The sequence below is a fragment of the Spodoptera frugiperda genome, chromosome 6 (assembly GCF_023101765.2).
Source record: "Spodoptera frugiperda isolate SF20-4 chromosome 6, AGI-APGP_CSIRO_Sfru_2.0, whole genome shotgun sequence".
Lineage (NCBI taxonomy): Eukaryota > Metazoa > Arthropoda > Insecta > Lepidoptera > Noctuidae > Spodoptera > Spodoptera frugiperda.
In genome coordinates, this window is record NC_064217.1 from 12,686,523 (window position 1) to 12,701,284 (window position 14,762).

Below are 14,762 nucleotides of genomic sequence, written 5' to 3' on the forward strand. Positions count from 1 at the left end.
TGAGTTTGACAATGATTAGGAAAAAAATTAAAGAGAAAAGAAAAATAACACATTTTGTGTTATTTTTTTAATGGGACATGTTTTATCCTGCTAGTATTTTCCCATAGAATATGTCGTATGCTCAATGCATCGATTTTCCTATCCTAAATAATCTCAGCATCATTGAATCCGTTTCTAATATGAAAAGAAATATAGCAAAAACAGTTTATTTGCACCGTTACAAAATAATGCATGCAAAACAAGGTAATTATTTAGTGTAAATAAATAAGGAATAAAGAAGCACACAAAGGCCAGTACTCAGCTAAAATACCACGCTGATTCAGCCAGTAGTATACAACTCAAAAATCACAATAACTCTACCACAGTGAGGCTGTACAATGTTGAGAAAAAGGAATGAAATGTTTAAGAAAATAATAATAATAGTCGTATCTGCCAATGGTCTCATAGCCAAAAAGCCTCGATCAACACCTGAGTAGGCTAACGTTAGATAGTTGGGTCAAGGGCCTGATGCCTTAAAATTAATTAGAAATATTATAAATGTGAAAGTTGTCCTAAAATACATCCTACGTGGTGTTAGGATAAAGGGGTTAGGTTAACGTTTTTTGACTATTTGTTAAATAGAAACTGTTATATAATTGTAGCCCTGAAAAGGGCTTTTGTTCTGAAATATCGATGCGGTCAGGCTCAGTTCAACCACGCAGCGTTGCTCGAGACACCAGGAACCGTCGATATTTCAGTAGCTCTGAAATTCATGATACTTAAATTAACCCGACGAAGAGAATGAAGACAATAGCGACTAAGAAGATAATAAGTATTTTTTTTTGTATAGATGATTGATTACATACATACATGTATTTTTTATAACACAGAAAGAATATTTTTGAAATCAAGTCTGAAGGAAGATGCTTAAAAGTAAAATAAGCGCAAACTAATTTCTGAAAGACTGCCATAAAGTACTAATAAATTGAGTTCTTAAAAGTAAATTATATTAAAAATAAAATATTTTTTTATAAACAATTAAAACAATGGTATCGCTAGACATAAAAACAATTGAAACTTTGCCCTGAGTTCCCACGGTAGTTCACTGCCATTGAACCTGTCTCGCTCGGTATAACGGGAACCTCCCCCCACTCCAACGATTGTCTTTATCTAAGTCGGCAAGTCAGGATTCAGATATCTGTAGTCAGTGTTTGACTCGACGTTGACACGAACAGTCGTCCTTCAGTGATCGGTCATTCTCGTGTGTACGAAATAATCTACTTCATCCAAATATCAAGATGGTCAACCAAATTTCAATGGGTCGCGGTGCTGGGCGTAAATTCAATACGTCTAAGATACCTGGTGGTGGCCGTGGCAAAGCTGATAGTGGAGTCGTGAGGACCATTCTACGAGGAAAACAACGTGGAGTTATTTCTAAATCAGCAAGATTAGCCGCTAAGAAGGAGACGCATATATATGCTGTGCCTTCAGAATGTGTCGCAACCATTCCTACTAAACTATTGGTCTCAAATTTAGACATTCGAGTCTCATGTTTCGACATTCAGGAGCTGTTCTCGGAATTTGGCACTATTATGGGAATAAAGTTGAATGATGACACTACTCTAAGGTCCACAAGAACCGCTGAAATAACTTTTGAAAGGCATGCCGATGCATTGAAGGCTTATGACGAATATAATGGGAGAACATTAGATGAGAGACCAATGGAAATAAGTTTTGAGAATCCCAACATTCAAACCGAAGAAACAAATGATGAAAACGAATGTGGCGGCGGCGAACCAGCTGGGGAAGATATATCAATAGTAGATGTTACCAAATTGCATATCTTAAATTTGGATAACAAAGTCACCGATTCTGACATAAAAGAGTTATTTTCAGAATTTAACAGTTTCATAAGTGCAGCGGTTAATTACGATGAAACTGGAAGATCCTTAGGCACTGCAGAAGTTGTTTACCAAATGAAAGCAGATGCATTAAAAGCATACGACGAGTATCACGGTAGGACATTGGACGGAAGAACGATGTTCATTGAAATTAGTGAAATGACCAATTTTGATCTTGGGAAAAGCCGCGGTTACAATGGTGGCGGTTTCGATCTTCACAAGTTATATACAGTTCACATATCGACGGTTGCTGGTGTCTTGAGCAACGCTACGTGGTCGAACTGAGCCTGACCGCATCGATATTTCAGAACAAAAGCCCTTTTCAGGGCTACAATTATATAACAGTTTCTATTTAACAAATAGTCAAAAAACGTTAACCTAACCCCTTTATCCTAACATTACGTAAGATATATTTTAGGACAACTTTCACATTTATACTATTTCTAAGACTGGAACATTAGCGTTAAGGCATCAGGCCCTTGGCCCTACCATCTAACGTTAGCCTACTCAGGTGTTGATCGAGGCTTTTTGGCTATGAGACCATTGGCAGATACGACTATTATTATTATTTTCTTAAACATTTCATTCTTTTTTTCTCAACACTGTACAGCCTCAGTGTGGTAGAATTATTGTGATTTTTGAATTGTATACTACTGGCTGAATCAGCGTGGTATTTTAGCTGAGCACTGGCCTTTGTGTGCTTTTTTATTCCTTATTTATTTACACTAAATAATTACCTTGTTTTGCATGCATTATTTTGTAACGGTGCAAATAAACTGTTTTTGCTATATTTCTTTTCATATTAGGATAAAACATGTCCCATTAAAAAAATAACACAAAATGTGTTATTTTTCTTTTCTCTTTAATTTTTCTCCTTATCATTGTCAAACTCAAAACTCAGGCGGTGATTGGTTGTCTGCATTTTTGTTATCTACTTACTGATAACACTCTGGTCTTATATCCCACGCTAACAAAGCATTAACCCTCTATTGTTCGAGCAATACTTGTTTTATATTTTCTATGTAAGTGATGAGTATTATCTTAACTATGACCTATTGTCACCATTACACAAACATCTAGTTTAGGTAGCATACTTATTATAATGGGCGACCTCATTGCTTTAGCACCACCTTAAGAACTATTGACAGCCAGTTTGTGTGACATCCACTTGCTAAGAAGATACGAACAATGCGAATATGCTACGTTTGTTGCCCAGGTTGCCAATGGGTAAAATAATCTTTAATTGAATATATACCAGCTATGGGATATTGATAACAATGTGATAGGGGTGAGACTTCTAACCCGTTAAGGCTGAGTACTACATCTAATTTTATCGACAAAAAAATATATGGGGGGTTGAACCCCTAAAAGTTATGGCTATTTTATTATTTTTTTACTTTATGCTGTATCAAAGGTTGTATGCGTCGTAGAAACAAAAAAAAAACGACAAACGGTAGCTAATAAATAACCTTGGCTAACTTATTCATTACTTTTTTCATATGTTTGATAATGTTTTGGTGAGAAAAAAAACATTTCTGAATTATTTTTACCGAAAAAATTACTATTTTTCAATATTTTCAATTGGGGGTTCAACGCCCCATATTATTTTTTTGTCAATAAAATTAGATGTAGTACTCAGCCTTAACGTTAAAGCCAGGTTAAATTATTTTATAAGTTAATATCTTATGCCAGTAATGTGACTCTTTTGTATTGAAATATCCAAGACAATATTAGCAGGATAAACGATGTTCCTAAAACATACTGCTCTTGAAATTTCTAATTTCGGTGTCCTAACATATCGCGTAATTATTCTTCCATTGAGAATATATCTCAAGTTATCCCAGAATTCTTCCCTCACCCCAATTGGCTTTTACATGTCAACATTTCGTTTTATTAAATAGTAATATTATAAATGTGAAAGTTGTCCTAAAACCACCGTGTATCATAACCACCAAACCACGTGGTATTTGGATAAAGGGGTTAGGTTAACGTTTTTTGACTATCTGTTAAATAGAAACTGTCATATAATTGTAGCCCTGAAAAGGGCTTTTGTTCTGAAATATCGATGTGGTCAGGCTCAGTTCGACCACAAAATTCATCATTTCAACCTTTTTACGTATCAAAATTGAGACGTCTGCGTACTTTTAAAAGAGCTTCATAATGATGATAATTTTCTTTTGGTGTCGGTGGAGTTACGCTACACGTCCCAGGAACAGGCACCATTCCCATATATGGCGTCGCATGCGGATCTGGAATAAAAGAGAATTTGTTAGAATGTAACTACTTGGACCGAATACTTGAAAGGGCAAATTACATGAACTCCATCACAAATATACATAAAGCACTAGGTAAGTGTGTACTTACTAAGGTATATGTGTACACAAATCACATGAATAATTGGAAAACAAACGTACCTTGGCATGTTTCCTCTACTTCCACTTCTTCAACGTTTTCCGTCTCGACGGTGACATAATACGCAACTTCCATTTTGAGATGCTTTCGGTCTCGCGATCAAAGAGCTAATGAAAATGGATTTACTTTTGGCGCTACTTAACACACATAACTCTCTCTCTCTCTCTCTCTCTCTCTTTTTGTCTCTCTCTCTCTCAAGAAACCATCATTATCTATATCCAGATAGTTAAGTATGAACAATGGAAAATGGAGAACAAAGGTTCTACATAATTGATTATCAGTCGTCTGAGTTGATCGTTTCTTAGAATTAGTATTGTCTATTACTATTGTCGAGTTTCAGTTGTGATACGTGTGTTAAAGCATGTTCATGAGTGTCGGTACACCGCTGGAAGGTAGTAACCTTTTTTATTAATGTATCATGTTGCAGTAGGTCCGTGTGACACATATGAAGTTCAGACAATTCAATTTTCAGTTTTGTGTTTTTATTAATAATGTTTGTCACTTGTACTTCACTATCGTCTCGTTCCTGCAGCAGTTGGTTACACAGGTGCTTGGATGACTTCAACTCTGCTGAAGTGCTGCTCTCAATTTGCCTTAGCTCTGGTCATCATACTGAATATGGATAAAGAGACTTCTCTTCTCTCAACCGTTCAACTTTCACTCTCGGTTCCAGGCACTCTTATCAGTAGCCGATGTCTCCAGTCATCGCCAGTCCTGCTATTGTAGCAACTACGAGGAAGTGATCGCTTCCGACATTCGTGGTCCGGTAAACCCTGGTATTCTTAATTTTTGTCCTCAAGCGTTCATCAACAATCACGAAATCAATCATATTCCTTTCTGTATGCCTCTGCCATGTACACATGTGGATCTTCTTGTAACTAAGTGTTGTGTTGGTCACAACAAGTTTCTTTTCGACACATTATATCCAGTAGACCTACCCCATTCTCGTTCACTCTTTCTCGAAATTGCCCTAGAACTCTTTCGTACCCATCGCGTAATTATTCTTCCATTGAGAATATATCTCAAGTTATCCCAGAATTCTTCCCTCACCCTAATGGGCTTTTACATGTCTATATTTCTCATATTCATCATCTTACCTATCTAGCATCTTATCTTCTACGCTTCCACACACATTCAGTGTGCCAAAACGGCTATCCCCAGCCCGCTTTCTGCCTACACACGGGGAGACAAATTTCTTTGTTTGTACTGGAATATTACTTTGTATGCGGTGAACGTTTCTCGTAAATACGAGGAACGTCCGAAATGTTTTATTAAATTTTAAATACGCGTCAATTTACTTCATAGATTAATTCTTACTATCACTACTAATGTGCTGTCTACACTTCTGATCAAACAAAGCCCGGAACCATTGGAGGTATGAGTGACATTACTCGGAAACCTATTTATTAAAAAAAAACTATGAAATAGACAATTAAATGTAGCGATCTAAATCATTAGCTTGACCGGACCGTGTGGCCGCGGCAGACTGAGAGCCGAGCCGATCCGCTCACCTTAACGTTAATCTTCTAATTTTAGTAATGTATATCTGTCGTTGCCGTCTGAGTTGTCCTAATTAATACCTCTTACGTGGTATTAGGATAAAGGGGTTAGGACAACGATTTTTGACTATCTGTTAAATAGAAACTGTTATATAGTTATAACAGTTTCTTGTAATATAGCCCTGAAAAGGGCTTTTGAGACAAAGGTCCACAAGGACCACAAGAACAAGTTTCAATTGGTTTTACGTTTTGTGCCCGTGAATATTGTCCTTTACTACCGCAGACGAAAACCTTTAAAAATTGGTCTTCCCTTTATAGAGCAAAAATATTGTATACATGTACCACTGTCGTAATTGTTTATTAAACACTAATATTTAAAAGTAAAAATCTAACGAAATGTTATTAAATCTTATGAATTTACTTTTAGGAACTCAATTTATTAGTACTTTGACAGTCTTTTAGGAATAAGTCTGACCTTATTTTACTTTTAAGTATCTTCCTTCAGACTTTACTTGTATTTATACAAAACATATTCTTCTTTTTTAAAATTATTTATGTCTGTACATGTCTTCGCCGTCGAATGGCACAATACTTCCGTCTAGGAATGATGCCATCGGCACCATTGCTGATCCGTCGTTCGTAGTCATCGTGAGGCGACTCTCGTAGCTCTCGTCGTCGTAGATACGTCTTACGTCGTTTAAATTTCGCTTACGTCTTGTAGTTGCCGAAATGTCGTCTTATCGTCGTTTTATCACCGTCTCAACCCAGCATATCCCGGACGAGCCCCCCAAATTGTGGGAATAAGGCTGCAGAAGAGAACGCGTGATAATTTTAAGAAATCTTTATTAGTTCAACCAAAACGTCTTATATAAAAATCGTCTTAACAACTCTCTATCTGACACAAACACCGGTTGCTAGGTAAACTTTTCACGTTCTAAATATAAATAATTAAATACTCTAAAACGTTCTAAAACGTTCCTATACCTACATATATGTATGTATCTTCTTAGTCGTTATTGTCCTCATCCTCTCCGTCGGGTTCATTTAAAGTATCCTGAATCTTAGAGCTACATGGAAGATTTCTATATTCGCCATGGAATGTCTTAGGTATAGTTCCATTTTCACAAAGATTTATGAGATCTTTATATTTGACAACTGGTATTGATATTCTGCAATCGTATAACTGATTTATTTTACTATGGGCAACTGCCCATTGTAATAAGTATGCTACCTAAACTAAATGTTAGTATAATCGTGATAATAGGTCATAGTTAAGTTAATACTCACCATTTACATAAAAAAATATAAAGCAAGTATTGATCGAACAATAGAGGGTTAATGCTTTGATTGCGTGGTATATAAGACCAGAGTGTTATCAGTAAGTAGATAACAAAAATGTAGACAGCCAATCACCGCTCGAGTTTTGAGTTTGACAATGATTAGGAAAAAAATTAAAGAGAAAAGAAAAATAACACATTTTGTGTAATTTTTTTCATTTTGTGTTATTTTTTTAATGGGACATTTTTCTTGCTAGTATTTTCCCCTAGAATATGTCGTATGCTCAATGCATCGATTTTCCTATCCTAAATAATCTCAGCATCATTGAATCCGTTTCTAATATGAAAAGAAATATAGCAAAAACAGTTTATTTGCACCGTTACAAAATAATGCATGCAAAACAAGGTAATTATTTAAGTGTGGGAGAGCCATGCTTCGGCACGAATGGGCCGGCTCGACCGGAGTAATACGGCCTCACAGAAAACCGACGTGAAACAACGCTTGCGTTGTGTTTCGTTGTGTGAGTGAGGTTACCGGAGGTCCATTCCCCCTTCCCAATCTTCCCCATCCCCATTCCCGAACAACAACCCTTAAATTCCTAACTCCCAAAAAGCCGGTAACGCACTTGTAAAGCCTCTGGTGTTTCAAGTGTCCATGGGCGGCGGCGATTGCTTACCATCAGGTAATACGTCTGCTCGATTACCGGCAAGTCCCATAAATAAAAAAAATATAAGGGAAGCACACAAAGGCCAGTGCTCAGCTAAAATGCCACGCTGATTTAGCCAGTAGTATACAATTCAAAAATCACACTAATTCTACCACACTGAGGCTGTACAGTGTTGAGAAAAAAATAATGAAATGTTTAAGAAAATAATAATAATAGTCGTGTCTGCCAATGGTCTCATAGCCAAAAAGCCTCGATCAACACCTGAGTAGGCTAACGTTAGATGGTTGGGTCAAGGGCCTGATGCCTTAACGCTAATGTTCCAGTCTTAGAAATAGTATAAATGTGAAAGTTGTCCTAAAATACATCTTACGTGGTGATAAAGGGGTTAGGTTAACGTTTTTGACTATTTGTTAAATAGAAACTGTTATATAATTGTAGCCCTGAAAAGGGCTTTTGTTCTGAAATATCGATGCGGTCAGGCTCAGTTCGACCACGCAGCGTTGCTCGAGACACCAGCAACCGTCGATATTTCAGTAGCTCTGAAATTCATGATACTTAATGAACTTTCCATGTAGCTCTGAAATTCATGATACTTAAATTAACCCGACGAAGAGAATGAAGACAATAGTGACTAAGAAGATAATAAGTATTTTTTTTTTTTGTATAGATGATTGATTACATACATACATGTATTTTTTATAAGACAGAAATAATATTTTTGAAATCAAGTCTGAAGGAAGATGCTTAAAAGTAAAATAAACGCAAACTAATTTCTAAAAGACTGCCATAAAGTACTAATAAATTGAGTTCTTAAAAGTAAATAATATTAAAAATTAAATATTTTTCTATAAACAATCAAAACAATGGTATCGATAGACATAAAAACAATTGAAACTTTGCCCTGAGTTCCCATGGTAGTTCACCGCCATTGAACCTGTCTCGCTCGGTATAACGGGAACCTCCCCCACTCCAACGATTGTCTTTATCTAAGTCGGCAGTAGCGGCAGGATTCAGATATCTGTAGTCAGTGTTGACTCGACGTTGACACGAACAGTCGTCCTTCAGTGATCGGTCCTTCTCGTGTGTACGAAATAATCTACTTCATCCAAATATCAAGATGGTCAACCAAATTTCAATGGGTCGCGGTGCTGGGCGTAGATTCAATACGTCTAAGATACCTGGTGGTGGCTGTGGCAAAGCTGATAGTGGAGTCGTGAGGACCATTCTACGAGGAAAACAACGTGGAGGTATTTCTAAATCAGCAAGATTAGCCGCTAAAAACGAGACGCATATAAATGCTGTGCCTTCAGAATATGTCGCAACCATTCCTACTAAACTATTGGTCTCAAATTTAGACATTCGAGTCTCATGTTTCGACATTCAGGAGCTGTTTTCAGAATTTGGCACTATTATGGGAATAAAGTTGAATGATGACACTACTCAAAGGTCCACAAGAACCGCTGAAATAACTTTTGAAAGGCATGCCGATGCATTGAAGGCTTATGACGAATATAATGGGAGAACATTAGATGAGAGACCAATGGAAATAAGTTTTGAGAATCCCAACATTCAGACCGAAGAAACAAATGATGAAAACGAATGTGGCGGCGGCGAACCAGCTGGGGAAGATATATCAATAGTAGATGTGTGCAAATTGCATATCTTAAATTTGGATAACAAAGTCACCGATTCTGACATAAAAGAGTTATTTTCAGAATTTAACAGTTTCATAAGTGCAGCGGTTAATTACGATGAAACTGGAAGATCCTTAGGCACTGCAGAAGTTGTTTACCAAATGAAAGCAGAGGCATTAAAAGCTTACGACGAGTATCACGGTAGGACATTGGACGGAAGAACGATGTTCATTGAAATTAGTGAAATGACCAATTTTGATCTTGGGAAAAGCCGCGGTTACAATGGTGGCGGTTTCGATCTTCACAAGTTATATACAGTTATCGCCTCGGGCGAAAAATAAAAATTTCGACGGTTGCTGGTGTCTCGAGCAACGCTGCGTGGTCGAACTGAGCCTGACTGTATCGATATTTCAGAACAAAAGCCCTTTTCAGGGCTACAATTATATAACAGTTTCTATTTAACAGATAGTCAAAAAACATTAACCTAACCCCTTTATCCTAACACCACGTAAGATGTATTTTAGGACAACTTTCACATTTATACTATTTCTAAGATGTAACATTAGCGTTCAGGCATCAGGCCCTTGACCCAACCATCTAACGTTAGCCTACTCAGGTGTTGATCGAGGCTTTTTAGCTTTCTCTCTCACGATCTCTTTCAAGGCTGCAAGCCTCTTAGCTGGATCTCCACCCTGGGACTTGGAAGCATTTAAAGCCCTCGCATCGCTATACAGGTGGCGCGGGGAGCTGGCTGCCCGGGGCGAGCGATATCCACCTCGAGTTCTTGAGGCACGAAGGACTGAATTCCGTCGTGACACAATGACGGAGTGGAAAATACGACTTGCGCAACCTAGTGCAGGGCACGCCATTATAGCGGCTGTAAGTCCCGTTATTGAGGCGTGGATCGGCAGAGGGCATGGTGTCCTAACCTTCCGGATAACGCAGGTACTTTCCGGACATGGCTGCTTTGGAAAGTACTTGTGTCGCATAGGCCGGGAGCAGACATCGGTGTGTCATCACTGCGATGGTGGTTTAGAGAATACGGCGCGGCATACACTCGAAGAATGTTCTGCAAGGGCAAAGCCGCGCCGTGAACTCATCGCAGTACTTGGTGGGACAGACCTCTCACTGTCGACTGTTGTACAAGCTATGGTCGACAGTGAGAGTGCATGGGACGGAGTCGCTTCCTTCTGTGAACAAGTCATGTTGACAAAGGAAGCGGCTGAAAGGGAGAGGGAGTTAACATCTTTTCCCTCCCGCCGTAGACGCGCCGATCGTCAGCGCCGTGAGGCGGCAGCCGATCTACGACCTCCATAGGAAAGGCCTGCGGGCGACTGACTGGGGGAGTCAGACGTCCGCTGTATAGGCGAGAGTAGGTGTTAGCGTAGTGTTCCACGCGCGCTACTCGAGGAAGGGAAGCAGCCCCCCAGGGCTACTAACGTGGCGGGACCTGCCGCAAAAGTAGCGGTAGGTCGAAGCCTGCCGGGTGCGGTGAATCCGCGAGGGCAGCCCGGATCACGGCCACAGGCAGTGGAGGAACACCGCGGTGGTTTTAGCCGGTAAGAGTCCAACACGCCCCCCGTCGTCCCCACGACGGCGACGTCGGAAGTCCAAGAGGATTTCCATCGCGTTACAAAAAAAAAAAAAAAAAAAAGGCTTTTTAGCTATCAGACTATTGGCAGATACTTTTACTATTATTTTATTAAACATTTAATTATTTTTTTCTCAACACTGTACAGCCTCAGTGTGGTAGAATTATTGTGATTTTTGAATTGTATACTACTGGCTGAATCAGCGTGGTATTTTAGCTGAGCACTGGCCTTTGTGTGCTTCTTTATTCCTTATTTATTTACACTAAATAATTACCTTGTTTTGCATGCATTATTTTGTAACGGTGCAAATAAACTGCTTTTGCTTTATTTTTTTGTCATATTAGAAACGGATTCAATGATCCTGAGATTATTTAGGATAGGAAAATCGATGCATTGAGCATACAACATATTCTAGGGGAAAATACTAGCAAGAACAATGTCCCATTAAAAAAATAACACAAAATGAAAAAAATAACACAAAATGTGTTATTTTTCTTTTCTCTTTAATTTTTTTCCTAATCATTGTCAAACTCAAAACTCGAGCGGTGATTGGCTGTCTACATTTTTGTTATCTACTTACTGATAACACTCTGGTCTTATATACCACGCTAACAAAGCATTAATCCTCTATTGTCCGAACAATACTTGCTTTATATTTTTTACTACTTCCGCGCGGTTTCACCCGCACTGCTCGGTTCCTATTGATCGTGGCGTGATGATTTATAGCCTATAACCTTCCTTGATAAATGCGCTATCGAACACTAAAAGAATTATTCAGTATCCTGAATCTTACGTAGCTCGTAAGATTCAGGATACTTTCCTTTTTCCTATTTCCTTAGATGGAAGATTTCTATATTCGCCATGGAATCTCTTAGGTATAGTTCCATTTTCACAATGATTTATGAGATCTTTATATTTGACAACTGAAATTGATATTCTGCAATCGTATAACTGATTTATTTTACTATGTGCAACTGCCCATTATAATAAATATGCTACCTAAACTAAATGTTAGTATAATCTTGATAATAGGTCATATAGTTAAGTTAATACTCACCATTTACATCTATACATATAATAAAATCGTAGAAAAGTGCTGTCTGTACATTGAAAATAAAAATAAAAAAAATAGCAGGGGTTATTGTTATGTCGATGTCGAACCCAAAAATGTAATTAACTTTTTTTTGTCTGTTTGTCTGTTTGTCTGTTTGTCTGTTCGTCTGTGCGCGCTAATCTCAGAAACGGCTGATCCGAGTTGGATGCGGTTTTCACGAATATATTGTGGGATGCTTAAATTTACATTTAGTGTTTGTTTCATGTCAATCGGTTCATAAATAAAAAAGTTATGTCAAATTAAAGAATCACGTCGAACATTCTATGCTTATACCATTAATCTCCGCAACTATTTGACGGATTTGGTTGAAATTTGGTACAGATATAGTTTAGAACCTTAGAAAGGACATAGATATATTATTATTTCAAAAATCAAAAAATAAAAATAAGAAATAATAAATTATTTATAAATAATTCTATGTCGATCGTTACACGACTTCGGTTCATGTTATTGTTTTAATTTATCGAAAAAAAGTAAATAAATAGTAAAAAGGTATGAAAAAAATAATATCAATATAATAAAACATTTAGTACAAAGAAAATGCTCTAACGGAGTATAGATAATTCTATGTCGATCGTTACACGACTTCGGTTCATGTTATTGTTTTAAGGAAAAAAAAGTAAATAAATAGTAAAAAGGTATGAAAAAAATAATATCAATATAATAAAACATTTAGTACAAAGAAAATGCTCTAACGGAGTATAAATAATTCTATGTCGATCGTTACACGACTTCGGTTCATGTTATTGTTTTAATTCATCGAAAAAAAGTAAATAAATAGTAAAAAGGTATGAAAAAAATAATATCAATATAATTAAACTTTTAGTACAAAGAAAATGCCCGAACGGAGTATAAATAAATAATCCAAGTTGTCTTTATCCTCGATAGATGGCGTTGGGATCGAAATAGATCGCGCTATGGTTTCGTTACATTCATTTGGTTGGGTATCGGCCGAGCGCTTCGGTACTATCGTAGAAAAAGTGTATTATCAGTCGTATGATTATTTATTTGTCTGTAGTGGTCCTGCTGTTTCGTATATTCTACTATAGGTCAATTCTGTACATTGAAAATATTGAAAGAATAAATAGCAGGGGGTGTTACTGGATCGATACCAAAACCAAATATGTGATTAATTTTTTTTTGTCTGTCTGTCTGTATGTTCAGGCATCACGTGAAAATTAACTAACGATTCGAAAAGTAACGGTTCGATTTCGATGAAACTTGGTATAATTATACCATACATTTTATCCTGGAAAAATACGTAGAAAAAAAAACTTTATTTTTCAGTTTTATTCTACAGAACGCGAGCTCAACAGCAGTAGCTCAATAGAGGGATCTCCTTAATTATTATGGGCCTCGCCGTATTTGGGTCTAATAAATATTTATAAGATATTGTCAAAGTTACTCAAAATGGAGAAATAAAACTACCACGCGAAGACCGACATCCACGCGGACGGAGTCGCGGGCGGAAGCTAGTAAAAAATATAAAGCAAGTATTGTTCGGACAATAGAGGGTTAATGCTTTGTTAGCGTGGTATATAAGACCAGAGTGTAATCAGTAAGTAGATAACAAAAATGTAGGCAGCCAATCACCGCTCGAGTTTTGAGTTTGACAATGATTAGGAAAAAAAATAAAGAGAAAAGAAAAATAAAGAGAAAAGAAAAATAACACATTTTGTGTAATTTTTTTCATTTTGTGTTATTTTTTAATGGGACATTTTTCTTGCTAGTATCTTCCCCTAGAATATGTCGTATGCTCAATGCATCGATTTTCCTATCCTAAATAATCTCAGCATCATTGAATCCGTTTCTAATATGAAAAGAAATATAGCAAAAACAGTTTATTTGCACCGTTACAAAATAATGCATGCAAAACAAGGTAATTATTTTGTGTAAATAAATAAGGAATAAAGAAGCACACAAAGGCCAGTGCTCAGCTAAAATACCACGCTGATTCAGCCAGTAGTATACAATTCAAAAATCACAATAATTCTACCACATTGAGGCTGTACAGAGTTGAGAAAAAAAGAATGAAATGTTTAAGAAAATAATAATAATAGTCGTATCTGCCAATGGTCTCATAGCCAAAAAGCCTCGATCAACACCTGAGTAGGCTAACGTTAGATAGTTGGGTCAAGGGCCTGATGCCTTAACGCTAATGTTCCAGTCTTAGAAATAGTATAAATGTGAAAGTTGTCCTAAAATATATCTTACGTAATGTTAGGATAAAGGGGTTAGGTTAACGTTTTTTGACTACATATTTGTTAAATAGAAACTGTTATATTATAATTGTACCCCTGAAAAGGGCTTTTGTTCTGAAATATCGATGCGGTCAGACTTCTAACCCGTTAAGGCTGAGTACTACATATAATTGTATCGACAAAAAAGAATAATATGGGGGGTTGAACCCCTAAAAATTATGGCTACTTTAGTATTTTTTTACTTTATGCGATATCAAAGGTTTTATGCGTCGTAGAAAAAAACAACGACAAACGGTAGCTAATAACCTTGGCTAACTAATTCATTACTTTTTTTATATGTTTGATAATGTATTGGTGAGAAAAAAAAAACATTTCTGAATTAATTTTACCAAAAAATTTACTGTTTTTCAATTGGGGGTTCAACGCCCCATATTATTTTTTTTGTCGATAAAATTAGATGTAGTACTCAGCCTTAACGGGTTAGA

The 14,762-nt window shown here is 36.9% G+C and overlaps 2 protein-coding genes across 2 annotated transcripts; both read left to right on the forward strand.

Moving 5' to 3' along the window:
- The first annotated feature begins 8,853 nt into the window (after positions 1-8,853).
- Positions 8,854-9,711, forward strand: LOC118267475 (THO complex subunit 4-like). Its single transcript, XM_035581499.2, has one exon. The coding sequence runs from the start codon at positions 8,854-8,856 to the stop codon at positions 9,709-9,711; it is 858 nt and encodes a 285-aa protein (XP_035437392.2).
- Positions 9,712-10,189: 478 nt separating this feature from the next.
- On the forward strand, positions 10,190-10,687 carry LOC126910808 (uncharacterized). Its single transcript, XM_050694515.1, has one exon. The coding sequence runs from the start codon at positions 10,190-10,192 to the stop codon at positions 10,685-10,687; it is 498 nt and encodes a 165-aa protein (XP_050550472.1).
- The last annotated feature ends 4,075 nt before the right edge of the window (positions 10,688-14,762 follow it).